Genomic DNA, 23,886 nt, shown 5'->3' with positions numbered 1-23,886 from the left:
TGGGGCGGCGGGGCCTCTCCCCTCGGCCGTCTCCGGCGTCGCCGTGTGTCGGGGTGGCGGCGGAGGGGCCGCGTAGAGCCTCCCTACAGCCCTCTAAAGTGCCGCATGTAAAGCATTCCGGGTATTTAAGAAATCTTGCAGTTTGATAATAAAATCGGAGGTGTCTGCCTTTGTGACCACAACTTATTCTGCAATTTGATGTTTTTTTAGGTTCTAACTGAAAACAAAAGGCCTCAGAGGAGGAAGCAAAGAGTTTTAAAGGTAACCGATGATTGCTTTAATATTTATCCCCTCCCGTTTTAAGCAGCGTTTTCTTGTCATATACATGAGGAAGCCAAAGGGTTAACTTCTGGGAAGCGGCGCTTTCCAGCTATTCAGGAGATTAGCTAATTTTAAAAGCGCAGAACATGTTCTTTTTCCCCCCTCTTTCTCTCCAGCATGTTGTGTACATATTTGAATCTTTCTGCACATGTCTGCAGACCAAAAGTTTGCTTTCCATTGCATTGAAGATTCACTTCAATTTTCTCTATTCCTAGTTTCATACTTCCAAAGGTAGCAGTTGAATGTTGGTGGGGAATTTTAGTATACCGATTTTATGGCATCTGAAATTTAATGTGAGAAGCCCATGTTAGAATGCAAACCAAATTGACAAAAGTGGAAGTTTTATGCCTATGTTACTGTAGTTTTGATTTCCTTTTTTCTTTAAACTTCAGTACACCTCAAGTGAAACTGAAAATTCTGTAAACTTAACAACAGCCTTCAGTTTCACGTGGTAACACGTTTCTTCAGGATTTTTAAGATGGCTATCTTTCATGGTAACAAAAGATTGGTGTTTCAAATGGAAATGTTTTAGTCTTTATAACAAAATACAGGCTTCTGGCTTGTTACACTCATGGCTGATGTTTTTTTAAAAAAGTAGCAGGTAGCACATCGATATTGCATCTTTTGGTCTTTAGAATATTTTGGGTAGAAATCATTAATTCTGTTGTTGCAAACTAACATGTTGGAGGATGGATGGTAGGTGTAAGAGGAAGCGAAGGAAAAAGAAAAAAAATGTTGTTAGACTTACTTTGTAGAACTATTGTCTTATGCCAAGTAAATGTAATGTAAGATAGTTCAGTATTGTTTCAGTACATTAAACTTTCAGAAGTTATTGGACATAGCGGATTTGATAAATGCTGAATGTCTGTGGTGTAATTTTATTTGAAAACATCCCAATTTCTTACCAGTTTTGTCATCACTGTTACACATTACAGAAACTTGCTTAAAGGAGTTACAATTTTAGAAGACGAAGCAAAGTTACAAGTTAAGATTAAATAAGGAGCAAATAACCTTATTTGACTTGCAAGTATGTCCAGCCTCAAGGATGTCTGTCTTCTCATGTGGGAGTAGTTGTGCTAACCACCTCCTTGTATGCTAACAGTAATTGTGATTGTACGACACTAGCAAGTGCTTTTTTTCTTGCGTTAAATATATCAATCCATTAAAAAATTAGCATTTTTCATTAAGTCATGAGTATGCTTTTAATTATTCATTTTAATTACCAACGCTCGTGTAATACAGCGCATAGGTGTAGTTAAAACTTTAGCATTTGTTCATTCTGTGCTTTGCGTGGTTGATAGTAGTGTGCAAAATAAGGACGGTTTGTAAATGAGGTGTTCAACTTTGTAACGTGTAATTGGTATGGCACCTGTTCTGTCAAAGTGTGAAAAATCTTCTTTTTGGTGGTAGGCAGATATGTTGTTATTAGGCGTCTGTCTACAGTATGGGTTCATAGCGGGTCTTCAGATTTTTTCTCTTTGAGTTCATTTTGCCACTCTTTCTGATTTGATGGCAGTGCAGGTTGCTATGTAATATGATGCTGTCATTCCTTGCCTTTCCAAAAAGCCTTCTGAAGAGTTTTTTTTTTCTCCTTGGCTCTTAAATGGAAAGTCTTGTCTTGTTTTTGTGCACGCGCGTAGTATTGTATATTAGTCATTAGACTTGTGTTTATTTCTGGTTTGACTTTTCCTTTGCTGAATCGATTCGGCAGTGTTTCCTCTTTTAGGTACTGTTTTTAGGTTTTAGGTACTGTTCTTTGTGTTTTCTGGTATTTGTGTTTGTTTTGTGGTGCTGAAGTGTATTTCGTAAGAGTTTGTTCACTTGCATCCACCAAGTAAGGCACGGTACCCCTGAAGGCATCTCGTGAAATGTCTAGGTTGGGGTTGGTGGTGTTTTCCTTTGTATTTGGAGGGGAGGAGGGAGGTTGGTCATCTTAAGTTACGCTGCAGCTCTCTGTCAGCTGCTGTAAACTTAGAAAAAGCTACATAATTTGCAGACTTCTTTACAAGGGCATTTTTAGAAATACAGCGTTCCGGTATATGACTTTCTAACCTGGCTTCTGTTATTGGCGGGACTGCCATGTAAAGTGGTATTGTCATATCTATTGAATTATAGCTTCAATGTTTGATCTAATGATCAGTAGTGATAGAGGGCATCTGACCAGTGACACTTTCAAAATTTTGACAGCATATTTCTTCTTTTTTTTTTTCTTTGTATTTTGCTTCAAATAGTATTGTAAACTTTCTTTAAGGAGGATCTGTAGGACTTTCTTCCAGTAATACATGGAGTTAGTATTTTTCTAATACTCCTAAGTTTTTGTAGATGCATATTTATTTAATTGGAGGGCTAGTGCTCTTTCTAATTGTGCTTCTTAGGACCAACATATTTACAAATTCTTCTCTACCGGCTGAAAATAAGCAGTGCTTTTCCTGTTGAAAACAGGTTGGACAGATATAAACATTAAGACTAAAAGTAATGCATACTATTATACTGTACCTTTCAATTATTATTTGTCATTTTCCACGCTTGTGTTTTAATGCTTCTTTCTGGTTATTTGAGGAGTCATTGAGGAAATTCCTCTGTGCCATAAATACTGTATTAGGTTCTCCATGTTTATTTTGAAAGAACATCTGAAATATTCATTACTTCTAGCAAGCAAATGCTCATTGAAGAAAGAGTCTTTGTGAGTTCATAGTAATGGATACTAAGGAAGGAATATACTCATCGTTTTTCTTACCATTCATATTATGTGTTTTCCCCAGTTAAGCAGGCACTTCTTTGATTTTATTCCTGATAATGCAAAGTCTATATAGAAGTGATTCATACGTAAAAATTCATTTGCCTGCATTTCAGGAGGCCTGTTATACATCTTGCTTCACTTACTATCATTTTCCTTTTAGCCACTTAGCAGTGTTCTCACTCAGTTTGGGCAGTGCAGTGCACCTCTCCTTAACAGTGGGGAAATGTTTGCAGCCACGTGCAAGTTTATTAACACAGAGCTCAGAAGAATGGGACAGTTGAACATGGCATCCCATTGTCAGCGGAATCTACACTTATCAAGTATAGACAGCAGTGGCACCAGTAAGAAAACCTCACACAGATCAAGATACAGCTGATGAAGAAGTACAGTCAGTCATCTTTCTACTAGGTTCTGTGGAGCCAAGGCTACCATTTGGATGGCTGCAGATGTTTGCTGCATTGATGGAGATATTAAAAGAAAAAAAAAAAAAAAAAAAAAGGGAGGAGGCAGTGAGAGAGATCCAGAATAATAGATGCAGTGCTAAGTGAGTATTATAACTGCATGCACATTTTTTGTTCTGACTGATGCTGTTTGCCTGTTTATGCATAAACACTATAATGGTAATCGTGTGCACCGGGAAAGTGCGAATGATGCCTGCTAAACTTTGTAGAGTCTGTTCTGTTTAAGCCAAGCCAAAAGCCAGAGATGACTCAGTATCTAGAACTTTTGGTTTATAAACATCATGTTAGGAACCAGTAAAAGTTTCATTTCCATCAAAGCTACAGATATATACTTGAGCACTCTCTTAATTTTTCTGTTCCACACATACAAAGCATAGTCTGTCTTATCAAAAATGACTTTAAAATATAAAGTTGGTTTGGCAGACCTGCTGTTGCCCTTTTTACGATGCAGTTTTAGTTATGCTGCTTAAAGAAATTAAAACCCCACTTTTTTGTCAAGGTCATATATGTGTTAAGAGTTAAGGAAAGTAGCTGCTAATGTTCATGATAATGCTTTGAGTGAGCATGGATTGAACTGACTTTGAACATTTATTCTAAATTATGGTGTATGTTTTAGTGCAAAATATCTACCAGAATATTTAGCTGGAAGAAATTAAAATTTATTACTTTTTTTCCCCTTTAAAATTTAAAGATAAGAACAAGTCAGTGGATGGAATTGCACTGCAGTGGAATTTTACAGAGGAAGAAGACAGAATGGTGTAATACAAGTTGGAAAGGATGTCGTCCAGAAAATACTTATCTTATTCTTTGTGTTTCTTGAAGGGACATTATCACATTGGAATGTATTCCTTCAGCAAATACCCATTAAAATGGCTTTGAGTACTGGTTGAAAGTGTCTGCCTATTTCTTACGTGCCTTTTTGCTCCCTTTTTTTGATAGGGGGAGCTTACTTTTGGTATGTGAGTGGCCTACACTAATTAGTTAACTTTTATTTTTAGAAATAAGATAAATAGGTACCTTAGCTGTTACCTTAGTTTAAAAAAATCTAGGTATCATTTTTTGAAAGGAATGTTCTTCTAATTTTGACCTTTTTCAAGCTGGATGTGTGTCTGTCTAAATGGGATTAAATTTTTTTTTGCTCTTGGTAGGCTCACACACCTCACTTGATGTCAGCAGGCACGATTATGGTTGTAATTTGGTAGCACACTTCCACGTGCAGCCTTTCCAGCACTTCCACATGAATGCACTCGTGAACATATGAAGCACTTCCATATTTTGTTTGTACAGTACTGCTAAGATTACTCATGTATGTAGACATTTTTTGAATGGAGTCCTAACAAAGAAGGCCTTTGTAAATGGTCTGTAAATTATTAATCTTACCCTAGTAATTTTCTAATCCTTAATTTTTCCAGCCAGTTTCTGGGGGAGTTGAAGCCTGTTCCTTCTGGACTTCTTCCTGTGGTGCAGAGTGAGCTGGACAGGATGCAGAGCAGCTCTCCTTCCCTTGCCCCCTACTCCTGTAGAGCTCCCTTACTTCAGTGCTGCTCCCTCTCCCATTCACCACCTCCTCAGGACCCTTGCGCTGCTTGCTCAGCAGCACCATCATGCTACTCTTTGCCCCCACAACCCAACTCCCCCAAATGTTGAGGGAAGAAGGGGACACTGTCCTTTGAGAGGACAGGGAGGTGTAGGGTTTTCTGTTTTAAATCATTTGTTGCTGTGGTGGACAATGCCACTCCTCCTCTTCTCAGGGAATGGTGGAGGCAGAGGCACAATGAGGCTGGGAAGTGTTGAGTAAGGCCGGCCTGAACCTAGTGATTACAGTGGTTTTGGAGGGATTTTGCACGTTTTGAATCACTATTTATTTGTAGATCTTGACTGTCACTCTGTGTTTTAGTGCAGTGTCGGGTCTTCCACTTTAGTGGATTTAGAAGTGGAGCTTCTTAAAAAGGTAGAAAATGTGTTTGTGATCAAAAACCATGGAACAATCAGTAAAAGTAACATAATTTGTGGAAAGGAAGGAAAATGTATGTGTGTAGATGAAGGTCAGTTGGATAGGTGTATTGATACATTGTTTAGGTACTCTTAATGAAGTTACAGCATTACAAAATAAACACTGGTTTCCTAATCCAGGTATGTTTAGTTGATATTATTTGTATTCACTGCTGAATTATGAGCTTTATTGAATACTTACACTTGGTGTATGTAATGTAGGCATTGAAATAATTGAGATGGCTTTGCAAATTCCAGAAATTTGTTGTCAGTTTGCTGTTTGTCCGTACATTTATAGACAGGAATATCGAGAAAATCCTTTGAAAACGGGCACTACTTGTTTAGAATCTAATATTGTATTGCTAAGCAAGTTTGGTTTTTGCATTTAGTAACTGATGTGGGAGAAAACCAGTGAGAAGCCCCAAACTTAACTTGAGTGGCAGCAGATTTTCACTTCTGTGATTTTTTTTTTTCTTTCTGCGATGTTATACTAAGATTTTTATATTTAGTGTTACTGAGTATGAGAAAGGTAATTTAGCAGATACTACTCCAGCAAACTCTCCCATTGACATTAGTAGGAGCCTTGCCTATGTGAAGAACAAAAGATTTAATTCCTGCTAAAATAAATTTCTAATTATAGGGTTTTGTTTGGGAGGTAAGAAGAATCCATGCATTCTTATAAAGGTGTTTTCTTTTAAAATGTCAAATACATGAAACATAACCACTATCAAGAAAAAAGAAAACAGAAATTACATATAAGGTACTAATAATAATCACTTTTCATTAATTTACGTAAAATCAGTATGTCGAATATATTTGGCTGTCCTTGTTGTCCCTTTAGAATATTAGGATTTTTCAAGGCTGACTTAAAATTGAGTGGTTCGTGTCTTCACACGTGACTGTGAATTCCTTTCTCGGTTGGTGTTTTGTTGGCATCATCTGTATTGTATTATAATTTAATTGATGCTCTGTAGTAAAATTTGGATCTATGTTTAATTTTCCTAAAATAAAGGTTTTGCTGAACTTGTGAATAAGAGGAAAAATTTCTGTGTATTTAAAAATGTAAAGCATTTACTTTTGTGACAGATGGTCACTGTCTGAATTCTGCAACGCAACCACCACTGTTGCAGTGCTGCTCCAGAACATCATTGCTGTTATTCCAGTATGTGAGTGAAAGTTGGTACTCCTTTAAAGAGTGGAAGTTACATACAGTGTAAATTCCATTTTGAGCTTTATTTAAAACCATAGGTGTGCTAGCTCTGATCGAGACAGAAGAGAAACATAATTTGCCATTTGTTAGGCTTTTTTCCTCATGAGAATATGCAAAACATAGATGCAAAATCCTGAATAGTGCTGCAGCCTTGTAGCTTGGTCGCTTAAGTGATCAACATGACTATTTTTCTTTCTTTTACCTGAATTACCTTTAGTTGTTCCTCTGACGTACCCGTTATGACTTTTCTATCGTTCAAGAGTATTAGTTCTTCCATTTAGTCTTGTGGCCTCTCATCAGCTTTAAAACCAGGTTAGAATATACCCATAATATAAATGTTTAAATTTGGAGAAGACTTGTGTGTGACTTGTTGCAGTGTGTATTTGGGACCAGTGCTGATATTTCAGAGTGAGGGGAAAATAGGATATAGGTGTGCGAGGGCTGGTTAGCATTGTTAACTTACAGTTTTGTATGGCCTCAGCAGATCTGGTCTGAGAGAGCTACCGGCATGTAGCAACTTGTAAAGAATATAATTGGTTGTACAACAGCTGGTTAGGCACTTGAACTGGGCCCTAGATTAAGGGGCTGAGTATCTTCCTGGTTAGATCATAGGAACTGCAATGTTAATGCTGTTACCTTAGCAGTTGAGATCTTTCCTGAACTGAAACTGAAGGAAAAATATTAACTTGTATCAGTTTGGTTCACCTGTGGTAAACCCAGGCAAGATCATTGTGATCACTTGTTGCGCTGAGAGGTTGTAAGACTGTATCAATTTATTTGGATTAAGCATCATGTTTTAAAAATAGCTCAACTTGAATTTGAAAATTCCCAAGGATGAAAAGTGCATCAAAACACCTAACAAGATGCTTAAGATTCTTTAGTCTTTCTCTGCCCCTCTGCAAAAATGTGCACCCTAGTTCAAGGCCAGACTTCTCTGGCCTTAAAGTCATTGAGTCTTGTTATACTTTTGTCTGCTAGAACAAGGAGCCTTCTGTTATCAGCTTTCTTTTCCACGTAGACTTAGCTGCAGTTTGTGGCTTTTCAGTTTTCTTTTTCTTTGGTAAATTGTAGAGAGTGAACTTGAGGCTTTCACTTCAAGATGTTTCAATCTTTTGTCATTCTCATGGTCCTCCAAGCCCTCTCCAGCATATCAATGTCTTGCTTGAATTGGGTATGCCAGAACTGGACGCTTTATTCCACTAGCAGGTGCAGAAGTGCCAAGTACAGGATAGAAAGTAACCCGTCTTTTCCTAATTATATTGTTATTTATGCACCCAAGAATCTCACTAACCCTTTCGGCCATAAAGTTGCAATAGGAGTTTCTATAGTTACTGCACAGTTGATTATTGACCATGTTAATGTTCTCCTTAAAGGCATTGCTTTCTAAGATAAAACCTGCGTTTTGTAAATATAGTCCCATGTCTTTGCTGCTAGATACACAACTTCACCTTTAGCTGTATTGAAATGTGCTTGCAGCTGGCTTGCCAGTTAATTTAGGAAGCATCATGTCTGATCTTTTAATTATTTGTTATTCTTCTACCAGTATTAATTTCACTGTTCTTTCAGATCATTGCTAAAAATGTTATACATAGCTGCAATGTGTTCCCTGAAGACCCTGTTACGCTGTGATGATTCTCCATTTACAGTTAAGGGCCAGGCAGTACTTTCTTAATGCTGTGGTGATGGTTTCATAAATGAGTAGACCACAAGAGACATTAGCTAGGATGGATAAATTCAAAGACTGGATTTCTTTCATCTCTGCTTTTGAGTTAAAGCACATTAGGGGAAGGTTGTGTTAGGGAATACATATTACTGCTGATTGTATCATTTTTCTTTTGTGGCTTAATTGAGTGCTATATTTTCCAGAGCTGCCAGTGTCTCTTTGAGTGCTCAGTTTCAATGTTGAAGACAAATGATTGGGTCATTCAAAATGCCAGTAAAAAACAAACCAAACCAAACCCCAAAACCAAACCAAACAAAAGCCACCAAACAAGATGCTTGTTTTTGTTTCCTTCTGTGGCAGACAAAGTACTGTAATGGTTGGGGTTTTTTTCTTTCTTAACACACCTACTTCTTGGGTGCCTGTGTAGGAGAATGGGCTGTCCTTCACTCTGTATTTTTTCTTGCTCCTGTTTGTAGCTTTCACAACCTAGAGCTCAGGGTTGATGGAAATAAAAATTTAAATTCGTGGCTGAGAGAGGCTATTTCCAAGTAGTAATCCAATAAATACTTTTCTCTGGGGGTCACCATTTGAAGCCTTTAGAGCTAGAATTAGTATCCTGTAGTTTTTCATTTTGTTAGTAAGTGCATCCTTAGGGTCTGATACTGGAGATCTTCTTTGTAAGTGGTCTCACTGAAGTGGTTACACACAGTGGGCAGGACTGTGGTAATAGTGTAGGAGAGAAAATGAAGAGAGCAAAGGTGTAAAGACTTCAAGGCCATAATGTTCTAATTCCTCATGGAAAGACAAGATAAGGAACTTTTCTGGTGGGAAAGCTGCCTAGTGTTTGAAGAACATAGCAAAGAGGATATAAATGGAGATGAAACTGAGGAGAGAGCTAAGCTGTAGCTTGGAGAATGTTCTTTGCTGTTGCTACGGATATGAAAAAAAAAACCACCATCAACTAGAGCAGACTTCCCAGCTGTTGTAAGATTCAGTGCGAAGTGGTACCTCCTGTGATACTGAAGTTGGTGGCTTTGGGTGGATTTGATACTCAGGGGCAAGGGAGTTGGGAGTGAGGGGGATCCCTCCAGGAAAGCCTGGGCATCCTAAGCGATCTCTGCTGCACATCCTAGGTCAGGTCACTTTCTCCGGATTTGCAGAACCTCTTGTTGCCCTGAGTTTCTGTACAAACCAGCCTCTCTGCTAAAACTTGTCTTTGTCATTTTGCCAAGAGTAGAGGTTATTTGCTTTGATCGCAATAGCTTCTAAAATGCAGAATTATTACCTGTCCTGTCCCTCAGTGCCGTCTGTGAACGTTGTTCTCTTGAAGAACAAAACATCTTGTATATGCAGGCTGTGTTACATTATTAAAGGGCCCCAGTCTGTTTCTCTGGATGAAGACCTATAGAAATTGTGCCTTACCTGGGCCGCTGTATAACTGCGTTATGCTAAGAGACCGTTTCACATCCATGGTTCTTACACAAGTGTGGTGGTAATTGCTTTATGCCTCTGGTGAGGTTTGCGGGAATATGCCTCAGCTTGCAGCTTGGCCCCTACTCAGCTGTTCTCTCTCTCCTGGTAGCCTGCTTGGAAACCTGCTCAGGCTGCAGCCTCGGGCAGCAACTTACAGCATGTTGCTGTTGTCTGCGTTATGCTAGTCACACATGAAGTAGCGTGGTCTAAAATAGAAGTTTATCCTTAAATGTATTATTGTATCTGTGTTTATTTTGAAATGCAAAAAAACTTGGCTGTACTTAGAAGGTGGCCTTTACTTTCCACAGCATCCTGCCTTACATTCGTCTCTGTTCTAACCAGTGCATGGCTTTCTGCATAGCAGTCAGCATAAGCAACTCTTTCTCCACACCTGTGCTCTCTGTCTCCCCATCCCGTGTCCTGTCCAGATCTTATCTCCTTATGCCTGTATGTTGGTCCCGTACAGTGCAAGTCCTGGATTCCATTGAGTTTCTGCATGTCCTGGGGAGCAGACGCTGCAAGGTAGGAATAAATTGCATAGGAGTAAATTGCTGCTGGTCAGCTGGCTGGTGCTTTCTTATCTCTTGGTGAAGCAGTGACATCTGACAGTTGGACCATGAAGAAAACACCCTGTTCGAATGTTAGATGAAGTATGTTTGGGGTTTTTTCCAAACAGTTTTTCTGAAAGAAAACTTCTGTTGTGGTATTTGAGCTCTGAGGAGCTGCCAGCTCTGTGCCAACGTGGAAGGGCATGTGGGGCTGGCTACGTGGCTGCAGACACTGCAGCAGGATCCAAACTTACCCATTGCACTGCAATGGAAGAGATGCAAAGTGCAAGCACTTCTCACCCACTTGTCCTTTTATGTTGGTGAATGTTGTGACCTTGGAAGTACTGCCTTTCTGGTCATCCTGGTTATTGGCACAAGCTAGGAGGTGCAATCATTTTTTGATATGTTGAGTACTGTATTGTGGGGACCTGGGCAGAATCCTATAGGGAGGACTAGTTAGGGGGACTTGGCATAGGTTATCTTGTGATTTGTCACAACTTGCTCGTAGAGCCGTTTTATCAGTAGTTGATCTGGGCATCATCTGTTATTTCTGGTTTATGGGAGTAGTTGTTTCTGGTTGTGTCCTTTAGTACAGTATGTGTTGTTACCACCTATAGAGGTCTGAAGCAAGAGATGTAAACCTGTGGCCTGCTTTCTGTTGTACAGAAGATGTGGAAATGTCTTTAGGGTAGCTTTAGCATTGTATTTTGATTGTGAACTGGTGAAGTCTTTGCATTACCTCAGAGGCATCTTGTGTTAAAAGAAAACTTAATATTGAAGTCTGACCCTTTTCAGAATGGTGAAATTATTTACTCTAACTGCCTTTTTATGTGTGCTGGAAGCATTAGCTCATGGAGTGAATTTTCTGTGTGTGTATATATATGTGTGCGTGCGTGTGTGTGTGTATATATACGAGATAACGTCTGGTTGAAGTTTAAGTAATACAGCAATGGCTACGGCAGACTATACTGTATGGTTTGGGGCCTTATAGCACTAACTACTGCAGAATCTAAGCTTGAGCGAGATTTGTTGGTGTTTGATGCCTCCAGACAGAGTGGTGCTCTCCTTAATGAGGAAGAGAGGAAATTACTTTTATTGATCCGGTTTATTCTTCAGCTTTTCATTACACTTGTGTAAAAGATTTAGAAGTCAATCAGATCAGACTTCTGTGCTTAACTTCCATTAATTTTAAGACTGTTACTTGGAATTGTGGTACCCTTGTCTGTAGTGCCTACATTTTTTTTGAGTCCTGATTCAGGACTTAAAGATAGATTGCTCCTAGGTTGTTCGGCTGCAAAAGGTTTTTGCTGAGCTATTTCTTTTGGTCTGCCAGACTTGCATTGAGGAAAAGAATCAAATGAGCTCTGCCCCTGCTAGTATGTCTGCGTTTCTTTTTATGTTGGGAAACAATAACTTCATATATTAAACAGAAAAGGCCACTGGAAAAGTCTGGTAAAGAGAGGAAGGAAAAAGGTATTTTTTAGGATTCATTGCAGTTCAGTAACAGAAGAGAAAAAGCAACGTAGTGCTCAAAAGGAAGAGAGTTTGATTTAAAAGAAAATATATCTGATTTTATGATAATATTTATTCTTTGTGTGGAAAAACAAAATATGAACCAAATCATGCCAATGATATGATTCATCTGGTTCTTTTTTCTTCCCTCATTGCATGTGGGCAGCTTCCAGTAATGTTAGTGGAAATTATGATGTATGAGGAATAATTTTATTTTAAAAGTAATCCCACTTTACTGCTGGGATCACTGGGGTCTTATGGGGACACAGCACTGCACCTGTGCATTACTAGCAGATTAGGGAATATCCTGAGTATTTTCAAACGTAGCACTGCTTTTTGGTCAGATGAAAGTATTTTATTGAGGAACAACATGGTTGAGAGGAGTGTGATGACATTTTTGCACTTTGAGTGCTGTCAGTGGACCCTGTGTCAGATCTTCTCATCTCTGCTGATCATGGATGAATCCTCCCCACCAGCTCTCATTGCTCTCAATTTACCAGACTTAGATTTTTTTTTTTTTTTTTAAAATGGAGTGAGTGCCACCCTCTAAAAATGAAGGGAATACAAAAATGTGTTGTCATGTTGAAAATGTATAAATGCTGGGGAATATTTTCGTCTATTTGCTTCTATCTCCTCAGCCTCCTAATTGTCTAATCAAACCATATTTTATAACAATTTTACATGCTTGGGACAACTTTTGGAGTGATAGAGATCTTAGATATACTTTTGCTGAAGGAAAACCCAGAAATTTCATATCTTATTTTTTTCTGAAGTTAAATTAAGGTAATTGAAATTCAGCTTTTGCACAGGTATAGAATTGTGGGTTTTTACTTTTCCATGGTGGACTCTTAAAATATTTTCTGGTATGGTTGCAGAGGCCTGTGTCATGCATTTACCCCTGCTAACAAGAGCTGCTTAACTGCTTTTGTGGATCCCTTAGAAATTACTCAGTGATCCCCTGGGTCTGTGGATCATTGATTGAAAATCACCAGGATCCAGAGGAGTTAAAGCTCACAGACCATTAGTCAGCATCTGTGTGTAATGAAAAAGCATTAAATAAGGTATCTTTCTTTCTTAATGTAATTTCCATAGGTTTGACTTAGCTGCCTAGGTGCTGGACGTGTTTTTACATAGCATTTCCATGAGAATTTATGATACCTCTCATAATATCTAGGGCATGCTATGGATTCCCAGTTTTGTTTTTTATCAGTCGGGCTTCAGATGGAGCTGAGTCCGTATGCCTTGTTTTGCTGGGGGGTTTCTGGCAATACCATCTCGATGGTTATGATTAATCATAAATCTATTTTGCATTTGTTCTTCTGAGTTATTTTCTCAGAGAAGTCCATGCACTTTAGTTGGTATGACCACAAAAGCATGTGTGATTTAACTGAATGTTTTATATTAAACTGGCTGCTATTTTCTGGGAACTGCTAAGATGTACTGTGCCAACGTATGGTTAATTAACCAGTAGTGTTGCTTATATCTGATTTGAAAAGCAGTACTGGTTTTCTTGTTAAGTAGGGCTTAAGGCTACAGATTATTTAAATAACTTTTAGATTTTACAATATTATTAAGTACCAGCACTGTCTATTGTGACTTAAAATTATTTTTTAAAAGAAATTTTAATAAATATAGAATAAATTTCATTAACGTAATAAAAATTGGATTCCTGCCTTTATTGCTGTTTCTGCCTGAGTTCCTGCCTTAATTTTTTTTTTTAACTTAAATTGCATAACTCCTTACTTCATATCCATAATAGTACCTTAAGGCCCATATACATATTCTTTCCAGGACACAGTATTCTGACTCTAAATTTTGACATTGCTTCAACCACATGAACTGTATAATATTAGCGAAGATGAAGAGTATATTTAACCAAATATTAGAATTTAGAATTTGCTAAAATGCTATTAAGGATAGCTTACATGAGAGGCTGTTCAGAAACCTGAAGTTACTATCTAAATACAGAAGCTAAACACAGGGTTTAGAGGGTAACTTTCAGGTGAGCTAATATTAATTGGCTTACTATCCATTTCAGCTTAGGTTTTGTCATTTTGTGAGGACTTGAAACTAAGCCTGAAAACCAGCCATTGATTGCTAGAGTGTCCAACCAAGTGTTGTATCAGTTTATTGGTCTAGCCAAATCGGTGTAATTATACCAAATTACTACTAAACTTTCTGTGGTACAAGCCTTTAGATTTCAGTCCTGCTTTGAACTCAAGGGAGACTTTCATCTCCTTAGGCAAATTCATTAAAAATTGAATCCTTAGATCTGATTCTAAATGCTAACGTCCCTTATCTGTTCATTCATTTCTTTGGTCTCCCACCACCACCCCACGCACACACTTTCTTCCTCTGCCCCCCTCACAAGAGTGGGGAAAAATAGCTATAAATATGGATAGGGTCTTTAGGCGTCAGGGGTTTTTTATGACTTCCTGGGTTTTTTCCATTGTCTGTGCCTGTGCTTCATTAGGATATTCCTCATATCTGTCAAAGTAGGGTTTAATTGCTGTAAATCTTATGCTTCTTATTTTTAATGTTTTTGAACAGCTGTTACAACAAATTTTTTTATTATTATTTTATAGGCAAATTTAGAAAACAAACCAGTAAATGGCCGCAGACCAGAACTCATGGAATGCAGTATATGTGGTCATGGTGAAAAATACAGGGTGAAAACAAACCAAACAGTACCCATTGAAAATGTGCAGTCTAAGGAGAAAGAAAGAATGACAGGCTTAGAAGCAGAGAAGTGGGCACATAACGAGAAGCCATCTTTTGGTGTCCATGTCAACGGAGATATCCATGGAACTGTGACAGGCAACGAACACTTGAAAAACGCTGAAGACAGTGAAAGAGCAGTCTCTCCCAGTCAGTTAGCTGAGCCAAAAAAATCATTTGCACAGACCATCAAAAATGGCATAAAACCCCTACATTATTCACCACCGGAAGCAGTTGCTTCACTGAAAAAAGTATCCATAGAGGAAAGGACGGATTTGACAAGCAACTCCCATATGCAATGGATGAAGGGTACCAATCTGAATAACATAGTAAACACTCTGACGACTGGCATTGGCTGTGTTCACCCAGAAGAACAAGGAAATGTTTTAATGAAAGAGGAAAACTGCACTTGCAGCATCTTTGAGGATGCTGGTAAGTCAGTTTTGCAGGCGGGTTCCATTTCAGATCTGCAAGAAAGCTTGTGTTGTCCTCCACTGCCTGAAGAGGAAGTGCACATAGGGAAGGATGGCTTTAAAGTACCTAACACAGAGACACAGCATGAAGATTCTTCACTGCAGCCGACTTTCTTGTCCCTGATTAAAACCAGAAATTTAACTGTAGAGCAGGTTGTAGCTATTGAAGCTTTAACACAGTTATCCGAAGCCCCTTTAGAAACAACTTCACCAGCTAAAACTGAAAGTACTGAACATACAGAAGAAACAACTTCCAACTTGCTCCATAGTTATAAAAGGGATATCTCATCCTCCCTCACATCTTCTGCATTAAAAGAAATTAAAGACACTTACTTACAGAATGAGCAACAGCTCTTGGCTCACTGCGGTCACTCACAGAAGCAGCTCCCTAATAAGGCAGTGTTATACAATGGCCAAAGTTCAATTTCTGAATTGCATGATAAACCTGCCAATCTGGCTGGCGAGATGTATAAATTACAGTTATCCTCAAGAGATACCAAAATTTTATCTGACTTTACATCAAATGCAAAGCCATTTTCAGGATATACTACCAAGAAAAATTATACTCATGATCCAGTCGCCCTTGCACGCTATTGCAGTGCTTCACGTAATGTCCAGCAAACAAGTAACAACTTGGAAACTCTTGGCCAGTTAGAACAAAAGCCAACCTGTAAAGATTTGAACTTGGAAGCTAGTTCTTTGATTAAAGAAGGAGGAATTCACAGCCAGGATGAAGAGGATGTAGCTACACAACTAACCCAACTTGCAGCACTAATTGAATCAAACCAGACAAATCCAGAGCAGAAGAATGACATAAAGGCATCACTGCTTAATCTAATATCACACGAGAGGCAGCCAAAATATAACCAAGATGTGTTGCAGAAAAAAGAGTCTGTATTTTTTAGGCATAATTATAGTTCCTTAATGTTAAAGCAAAAACAGCCAACAAATAAAAAAGGAAATGCTGTACCATGGAAACCAAGACACAAAAAGAAGCCTCAAGAAGCACGCTATCAACAAAATAATCAAAACCAGCTAGAGCTGTTGTCATGCCAGCATAGTGAGTTACAGGACATTTGGATATCATCAAAACTGCACAAGCTTGGTCAAACCATGCCACAGGACTCCAGAATAGCTCCATCTGAAAAAAAATCTCCAAGAACCAAAGTACAGAGAGCACTGAATCAAAATACTTTAGCATCACAAGAAAAAACTAGATTATTTCTCCCACAAACACAGATAAAATTCCATAGATGTTTACCTGAGGTACCGCAAGAGAAAAAAAAAGACAGGTTGTTTGGCTGTGAAGTGGTGAATGAGCAAATCAAAACTGCAGGCTCCAGTGACCCACTAGGCATTGATCCACTGAAAAATGAAGTTGTTGCACGTAACCAGTATAGCGAGCTGTCCTCCCGTAATCCTCTGGCTGTTTCACAGTTGAAAACAGCATCCTTATTGAACAGACCAAGTGAAAACCTACAGATGTTTACAGAACAATGTAATTCTCAGGTACAGCAAACAGCGAATGTCAGTCAGACGCATCCTTTGCCTCAAACTTTTAATCAGTCTAACCTGAGAGCTAACGAAATGCGTAGTGAAGACAAAACCTATGTTCAGCAGGGTGCTGTCGAACAACAAGTAGATCCGAAGTCACAGGTGCTGCCTGTTCCCTGTGGTGGGGCCCAGGTACCAGGTTCTGTCGAAGCTCTCAGGAATATGGAGTGTGCGGGCGAAGTGACCGTTCTGACGTCAACCAGTTTGGGTACTGACCACCCACAGAGCACAGGCGACTCAGGGTGTTCTCCAGCAAAAAACACGCTCAGCAGTTTCCTTGAATCACCTATGAAGTTTCTTGATACCCCTACAAAAAATTTAATAGATACACCTACAAAAAAAGGACAATCTGAATTGCCAACTTGTGACTGTGTTGGTAAGTCTTTTTGCGAACTTTTGCCTGTACCTCTCAGATGGAGGTGTGTTTATGTTGCTTCCTTTAACGTGAGGAAGTGTACTTGATCCTTGGCTATTGCAAAAGGATCAGTGTTTCACCGTTAGGAAATGGGAGGAAATAATCTTTTCCCTTTCTGTAACTTTTGCCTGGCGTTCTTTGGGCCTGCAAAGCACAGCAGAATTGAGTATTTTTGGTATTGCAACTGGCAGGTTTAAATTCTCTACTTAATTAAAACCTAGGAGGAAAAGGAGTTTTTCTATTTGTTGTTTTGTCGTTGCTGACTTGTGCTCTATGTGAATTTATCTGCAGCATATCAGATTCTGATTTTTATGGTCTAGAACTAGTTTTTGCCTGAGATGGGCTGAGCAAAAATTATCCAGTATGTTGTCATTGTTGCTGAAATGCTGTTAGATAGGCGGCAGGGTATAGTTGTGGGCTGTCTTGTTACTGTCACTGTTAGTCCAGATGACCGATGTCAGTTTGCCTCAAAGAGTCCATGTCAAAGGCCTCTTATTGCAGAAAGGACAGGTAAGGTGGAGTTCAGGTGAGGCCACATACATAATCATTTGTGTTGCAGGATGAGATGTCAGACTGAACTCAGTATTGAGGATTTTGCAAATACAGCTTGATTGATGGTGTTAGACATGCTGTGTTTTCAGACTATCAAAGCGCACAGATGGAAAAACAAGTCAGAGACTTAACAACAAATTGTAGTCAGGCAGATTGTTTCATCTTTGCTTTAATGTTCTGGATCAACAGAGTGCTAGTTAAGAAGCCTGGATTATGTTCTCTTTTCTGTAGTTGATGACTATCAGTTATTTTTTTTTCCTTAATTCTCCTTTGTCTAAAATGAATTAATAATGTTTTCTTCCCAACAAGGATATGGGGAAGCTTACTTAGTCAATACATGCTAGCTCCTGTAATGAAGATTTGTAAAGAGTGCAAAATATTACTATATTAAGATTACTTTATAACATAAAGAAAAAATACTAGCAGATTAATAGGAGAAAACAAGTATAAAATAGTTTTGATGCTTCTGCGGAGAAAAATCTGTCATAGTCTTTATTCATTACGTTTCAGGGACAGATTTTAGGTATTGTAGTTTAATTTGGAAGATGTTTCTTTAAACCATTTCTAAGCTTACTTGTAATGGTGTAAATAAATTTTGTATGTGCCAACTTAGTTTTTTCAACCTGCTTACAGAGCAAATTATAGAGAAAGATGAAGGCCCATATTACACACACCTCGGGACAGGACCAAGTGTTGCTGCTGTGAGAGAAATAATGGAGAACAGGTGAGGAACATTCAGCATTTAATGCCCACGGTATTTTTAACTGTCTAAACAGGAAAGAAGAGGAGCTGTGAGAAATCAGATGCTATTTTTTTCTAAACTTTTTGCGGTACTCATTTGTAAAGTGTTTTTCTGTTCAGATGTGCACGAGGTGAGCACTAGCATTTCAGTTCCAAACTCATGTGCCTCTTCTGAGCTCTTGCAACTTTAGGGTTGAATTTCAAGTGCAGTGTGCTCTTAGGTGCCATTGAAGTCAATAGGAATGACAGAGGTGAGCAGCTGGCAGAATTAGGTTTTCTAGTGTCCTGCATATGAAAAAGCTGTGGCAAACGGGACAGAAAGGTCACATTTAGTGACTAAGTGTACTAGGATTTACATGCAGGTAACATTTTTTTCCCCCAGATAATGTTTCCTTAGCAGCAGAAGCTTGTTATCAGAAGAGAGATGTCAAAAATCACTCTCGCAAATAGGATTTTAAATTCAAAAGTATTTTTTGACATTATAAACATTTTGCTTTTCTTCCATTCTCGGTAAAAATAAATGTTATTCTTGTTTTATTGAAAATGTTTCCTGTTTTAAAGTGGTCCACAGCAGTTTGTTTTACTCATGAACTTTTTTAAATGCAGGTATGGAGCAAAAGGAAGCGCTGTAAGAATAGAGGTAGTGGTTTATACAGGAAAGGAAGGAAAAAGCTCTCAGGGGTGTCCAATTGCCAAGTGGGTAAGTTTTTATGTTACAGCAGTAAAATTGCTTTGCGTGGCCTTTAAATATAAAATTATGTGTAGTCCTTGAGCTTAAATATAATCTGATCTTTAACTAAGATCTGGTTTTTCATTTAATTGATCTACAAGTCTGCCTGAATGATGAAGCTAAGGAAAACAATTATTTTTTTTTAATTTTATTTAAGGTGTGGTGCTATATGTTATGCAGTGGTTTGAATGAGTGTGAAAGAGAGGTGCTTAACAGAGCTAGCAGAGATGACCCAATCAAGGGTAAGAAGACCCTGACAGTGTCCAAAAGTTGGACTGTCTGCTGAAATATGCTATTGGGAAGTGTGAAAGAGAGAAAAGACGGGATAGTTGCTTGGGAGAGTTGGAAAACTATCCAGTAACATTTCTTAAAACCCTTCCCAGTTGTATGAACACCTGAAGAAAAGAGAGTGTGTGAGATGAGGAAGTTCAATCTCATATGCCATGGAGTTCATTACTATTTTTGAGGAACTGAAGTCAGTATTTGGAAATGTAAATGTTATGGTGATAGTTTTCACCAAAGTCTTGTCTCACATTGCTTCATAGGAGCCAGGAAATGAGGTAACAGGCACAAGCTCCAGGAGAGAGCTTGGAAAGAATTGATTGTCCTTAATCTTTGCTGAAACCACCGAGGGAGGTAAAAAGTAGAATGGAAATCTTGTAAACTGAGTTTTGGAAAATAATAAAAGAACTTGGTTGTTAAAAGAAAAAAAAATTATTGCTGTATTTAGGAATTTCGGACTAAAAAAAAAAAAAGAAGATAACTGTACAGTTGGTAGACTAGTGTTTGTAACTACATGACAAAAATAATGACATTACATATTGTATGTGAATGGTATTGCATGCTAAACATTTACTGCTTGTGTTTGGGACAGTCAAAATGTGTTTTGCATACTCAATACATAAACTGTTTTTCAGAAAGGAATCCCATATGTGCATGTTGCTTCAGATAATATTTAATAATGAATCAGCATCCAAGAAAAAAAATGGTAAAACTAATTTAATAAACAACTGACCCAAAAAGAATGGAATGATTTTTCTCAGTGTTTCAACTAAATAAAAGACTCAGTTTTAACAGAGGACAGGAGTTTAAAATCTTGTCTTTGAAACGGTTGTGAGCAGTTGAAAGGAAGAGGGCATTTAAAACTGACTCTTAATGTTCATTTTTCTGTTGCCAGTATCAACATACTGTCTTTTATGTAAAACAGAAATGATAGATTTTATTGTATATGTGCATGGCTGTAGGTGTCCAACATGTGTGTACAATATGACAGAAAGCACTCGGATGCATACAGAAAAGGCGGTTTTAAGGTATGGGGACGTGCTCTCCAGTTAGTTAATTTTCACATTTCTCTGTGTAAAGTGTTTGCGAGAGTAAGCTTTAATGTTCATTTAACTTAAGTTCCAATCTTGTTTTATGCAGCAGTGACTTTTTTTGTGTGCAAGTTCAGACCTAAAGAGGATGAATGCTTTTCCAAGTCTGCTGTTACTGTGTAACTGTTTATTACAAGAGAGGGAAGGAAATCACTGAAATCTCCTCTGTAGAACTCTTTCATCCTGTATAAAATCCACATTTCGGGGTTGGTATTCTTAATGTGTTGCATTAACTTTTCATTGGCAATGCTAATATTAATCCTTATAATGGAGCATATTTGGGTTTTGGCTATGACCAAAGAAACATAATTGTGAAATTTGTTTGAAAGCATATGGAAAAAGTTTGCTGTGCTCTCTGATAATTGCAGTCACAAGGTTCTGTCAGCTGCACAGAGACTTTCACTTACTCATATACAGTGTAGTTTCGGACAGACTCTTTTCTGCTCTGCAGATGGACAAGCTATTGCCCTTAGGGCTCCTGAGAGACTTGCTGGTGAGAGCACCATGATGGAGCTCTGCTGAAGCAAATATAAGAAAAAATTGAATGTATGTGTTGATCATATTGAACTATTTTTCCCAATTAATTTTCCCTATTTCCCTAGATAATTTTGTCTTATTGGTTCATTAGAAACATTTTAAGACTAAAGGAGGCTTTCTAAAATACCTGTATTCATACATTCTTCTGTTAGTGACTGCATTTTGTAATACTGATTCCCTCCTAAATTGTTTTCGCTTAAGTGGCTCCATTTCTCTTAATGTGCCTGGTGTGTTAAACATTTACTGAGACAGACTCCTTTCCCCAAAAGGAGCCGATAGTTTCTTCCTTAGATTTCAGGTTACCATAAACTTGCAGAATCTTTTCTCTTTCAGTCTTCTTTTGAGAAGAAATAAACATGTCTCCTCTGTATATTTCTGACATATAATATTTCAGGGTGATACTTCGTCCCTCTGGATGTGGACAAGAATGCTCTTATTAGCTGAACCTAAATATTTTCAGTAAATACTACCTAGAGTTTGAAACCTTTTGACAGTTGTATGTGTAAGCATTAGACTGACACCCACATAAGCAAACTGCACAGTGAAGATGAGTTCGCTATTGTTTTCACTACATGCGGTGGCAAGGAGACTGCTTGACCTCTGATTTTTTTTCATCAGAAATTGTATCGTCTCATTTTTATGTCAAAATAGAATTAATAGTGTTGCACCAGAGATTTCAGATGTGTGGATATCTGTGTAGGTGATAACTATGGGATTAGAAAATAACTTACCGTTCTGTGACATATGCTGGGGTAAATGTACTCTTCTTTCTTTTCTGTTTGGATTTATTTAACTTTTTTGCTTTGTCCAAGTTCATCATACTTCTTCATAGTAAGTTAATAACAAAAAAGTTCCATGTTACTGTGCATCCCCTATAACCAGCCAGTGACAAGTGACTTGACTCATATCAGTCCCATTGTTTTATCAGTGCTTTAGGTGGTAACAGGTGTGTTGTGTGGTTTGGGTTTTTTTCTGCTCTCAGTATGTCTGATGGTGAATTACAATGACCTCAGTTTATGTGAAACAGTTTATGAATTTTTTAGTTGTCCATGAGTAACTCACTGTAGGCATCATCCTGCTGCACTGAAGTCAAAGATACATGTCACTGACCTCAGAGGAGGTCAGCTTCGGGTCTTAATGTTTCCTGGATTAAACCCATTTCCTCTGAGTTACTTCTCCTGGTTTCAGTGGTTGTTGGTTTAGATCAACTAAGCTATCATTGCTATCTGTTGTCTTTATTCAGAGTTGCAATGTAATTGTTAAGGCTCCAGCTCTGAATAAAGATGAGAGATAAGCAATAAAAATGGCCAGGTCAGGGTGGAGGTCCTTCTTGCCAATGTCCTGTCTCCAGCACTGACTGATAGCAGAAGGGTGTAAGAGCAGGGCAGTTGCCTCCCAGAAGACTCGCTTTTCCAGTAATTCATAGCTCTGTGGTTCCCTGAGCTGGAGGCGGTGTCTGTGTTCAGTTGCCTTTCATAAATGTTGACATCTTTATTTCTCCTTTTCCTTCCTCTTCTCGTATGCTAGGAGTTAAAATGTTGGCATAATGTTTTCAGCCTTGTGTTCTATTCCCAGTAATTCCTAGCAGTTGTTCTTGCTTTTTCTCCCTTGCAGAGCAGTGATTTGGTATTTTCATAGCGCTTTCTATCATTATGCCACATTCTCATTCCTGCATGGTAATGGCCAAGTCAGAGTCCATCTCTATCTAAAAATAGAATTGTTTTCACCATGTGCATTAAATATGAACATCTACAGTGAATTTTATCTGCCATTTTACTGCCCATTCAGCAGTATGGACAACTCCTTCATTTGTTTGCAGATTGTGCTTGTCTTCACTACTCTGAATTGCTTAGTGTCATCAACAAATGTCATCCTTTTATTTACCCTTAACAAACATGCTGAAGAGCACAGGCTTGAACATAGTTCTACAGAGCTCCCATTGGGGACATACCAGCCTTTGTTTTGTGTCTTTTCACTAATTATTCATGTGTGGTCTTTTGATTTGTCCCAAGACACATGAGGGTTTTTTTTAAGAGCCTTTACTAAGGGACCTTACTGAAGGGCTTCTGGAAATCTAGAAAGACCTGCAGTATGACTGAGCTGTGACTTCACTTCAGAAAAGTTTATTTGACTTCTCCCTGTGCATCACACTTTTCTGTGTGATCACTACTTTGCCCCACACAGATACCAGGCTAATGTGACCACCGAATCAACATATTTCTTCTAGGGTCTTTTTACAGAGTGGTATCCTCTTGGTAATCTTCAGGCCCTCTGGTACTATTGTATTATAAATCAAGACAATGCACATCACATTTAATGATTCAGTTGTTTCATCCTTGAGTTTCTTTGGTGGATATCATCTGAACTTGGCAAATTGCTATTGTTTGGTAGGGGGGACGGTTGTTTGGTTTTGGGGTTTTTTGTCACTATTGTCCTCTAACCACTTTTGTCAGGGATTTAACTTCAGAAAAAAATCATTGGTTGTCCCCCGTGAAGGTTTCTGACATAGGAACCTTCCCAAACTACTTGTTTGTGAACACAGCATAAGTGGGTTTTGCATCTTGAACCTTATCTTCTCTGAGCACCTTTTTTTTTTTTTTTTTTTGTATAAGCACTTGGATTATCTGTTGACCTTTCAGATTCTGTTAGCCTGCTGGTGGCCCTAATTTGTTTGAAAATATAGTATTATGGGGCTTTTGTGCCTTTTGCAAGTAGTTTCTCAAACTCTTTCGCTTCTGTACAGTCTGCCTTTTGGGGGTTTTATATTTATAACCAGACAGATCTTTATTATCTTTTCTGTAGTGCTGGTTGTTTATTAGTAGGATATATAAATAATAAAAAAATAGAGGTGGATTAAAAATGGATGAAAACCC

The 23,886-nt window shown here is 38.3% G+C and overlaps 1 protein-coding gene across 1 annotated transcript in view; it reads left to right on the top strand.

Moving 5' to 3' along the window:
• TET1 (tet methylcytosine dioxygenase 1) overlaps positions 1-23,886 on the top strand; it is a 60,999-nt gene that overhangs the window by 8,571 nt on the left and 28,542 nt on the right. The window contains exons 2-5 of the mRNA XM_010579961.1: positions 211-261; positions 14,506-17,041; positions 18,266-18,356; positions 18,980-19,073. Of these exons, the coding sequence (XP_010578263.1) occupies positions 211-261; positions 14,506-17,041; positions 18,266-18,356; positions 18,980-19,073 (2,772 nt within the window). The remainder of the gene's footprint in view (positions 1-210; positions 262-14,505; positions 17,042-18,265; positions 18,357-18,979; positions 19,074-23,886) is intronic.

This window comes from Haliaeetus leucocephalus, unplaced genomic scaffold (genome assembly GCF_000737465.1).
Source record: "Haliaeetus leucocephalus isolate CR32 unplaced genomic scaffold, Haliaeetus_leucocephalus-4.0 Scaffold687, whole genome shotgun sequence".
NCBI lineage: Eukaryota > Metazoa > Chordata > Aves > Accipitriformes > Accipitridae > Haliaeetus > Haliaeetus leucocephalus.
The sequence above is the reverse complement of the archived record's forward strand: the minus strand, read 5'-3'. Positions and strand labels throughout refer to the sequence as shown.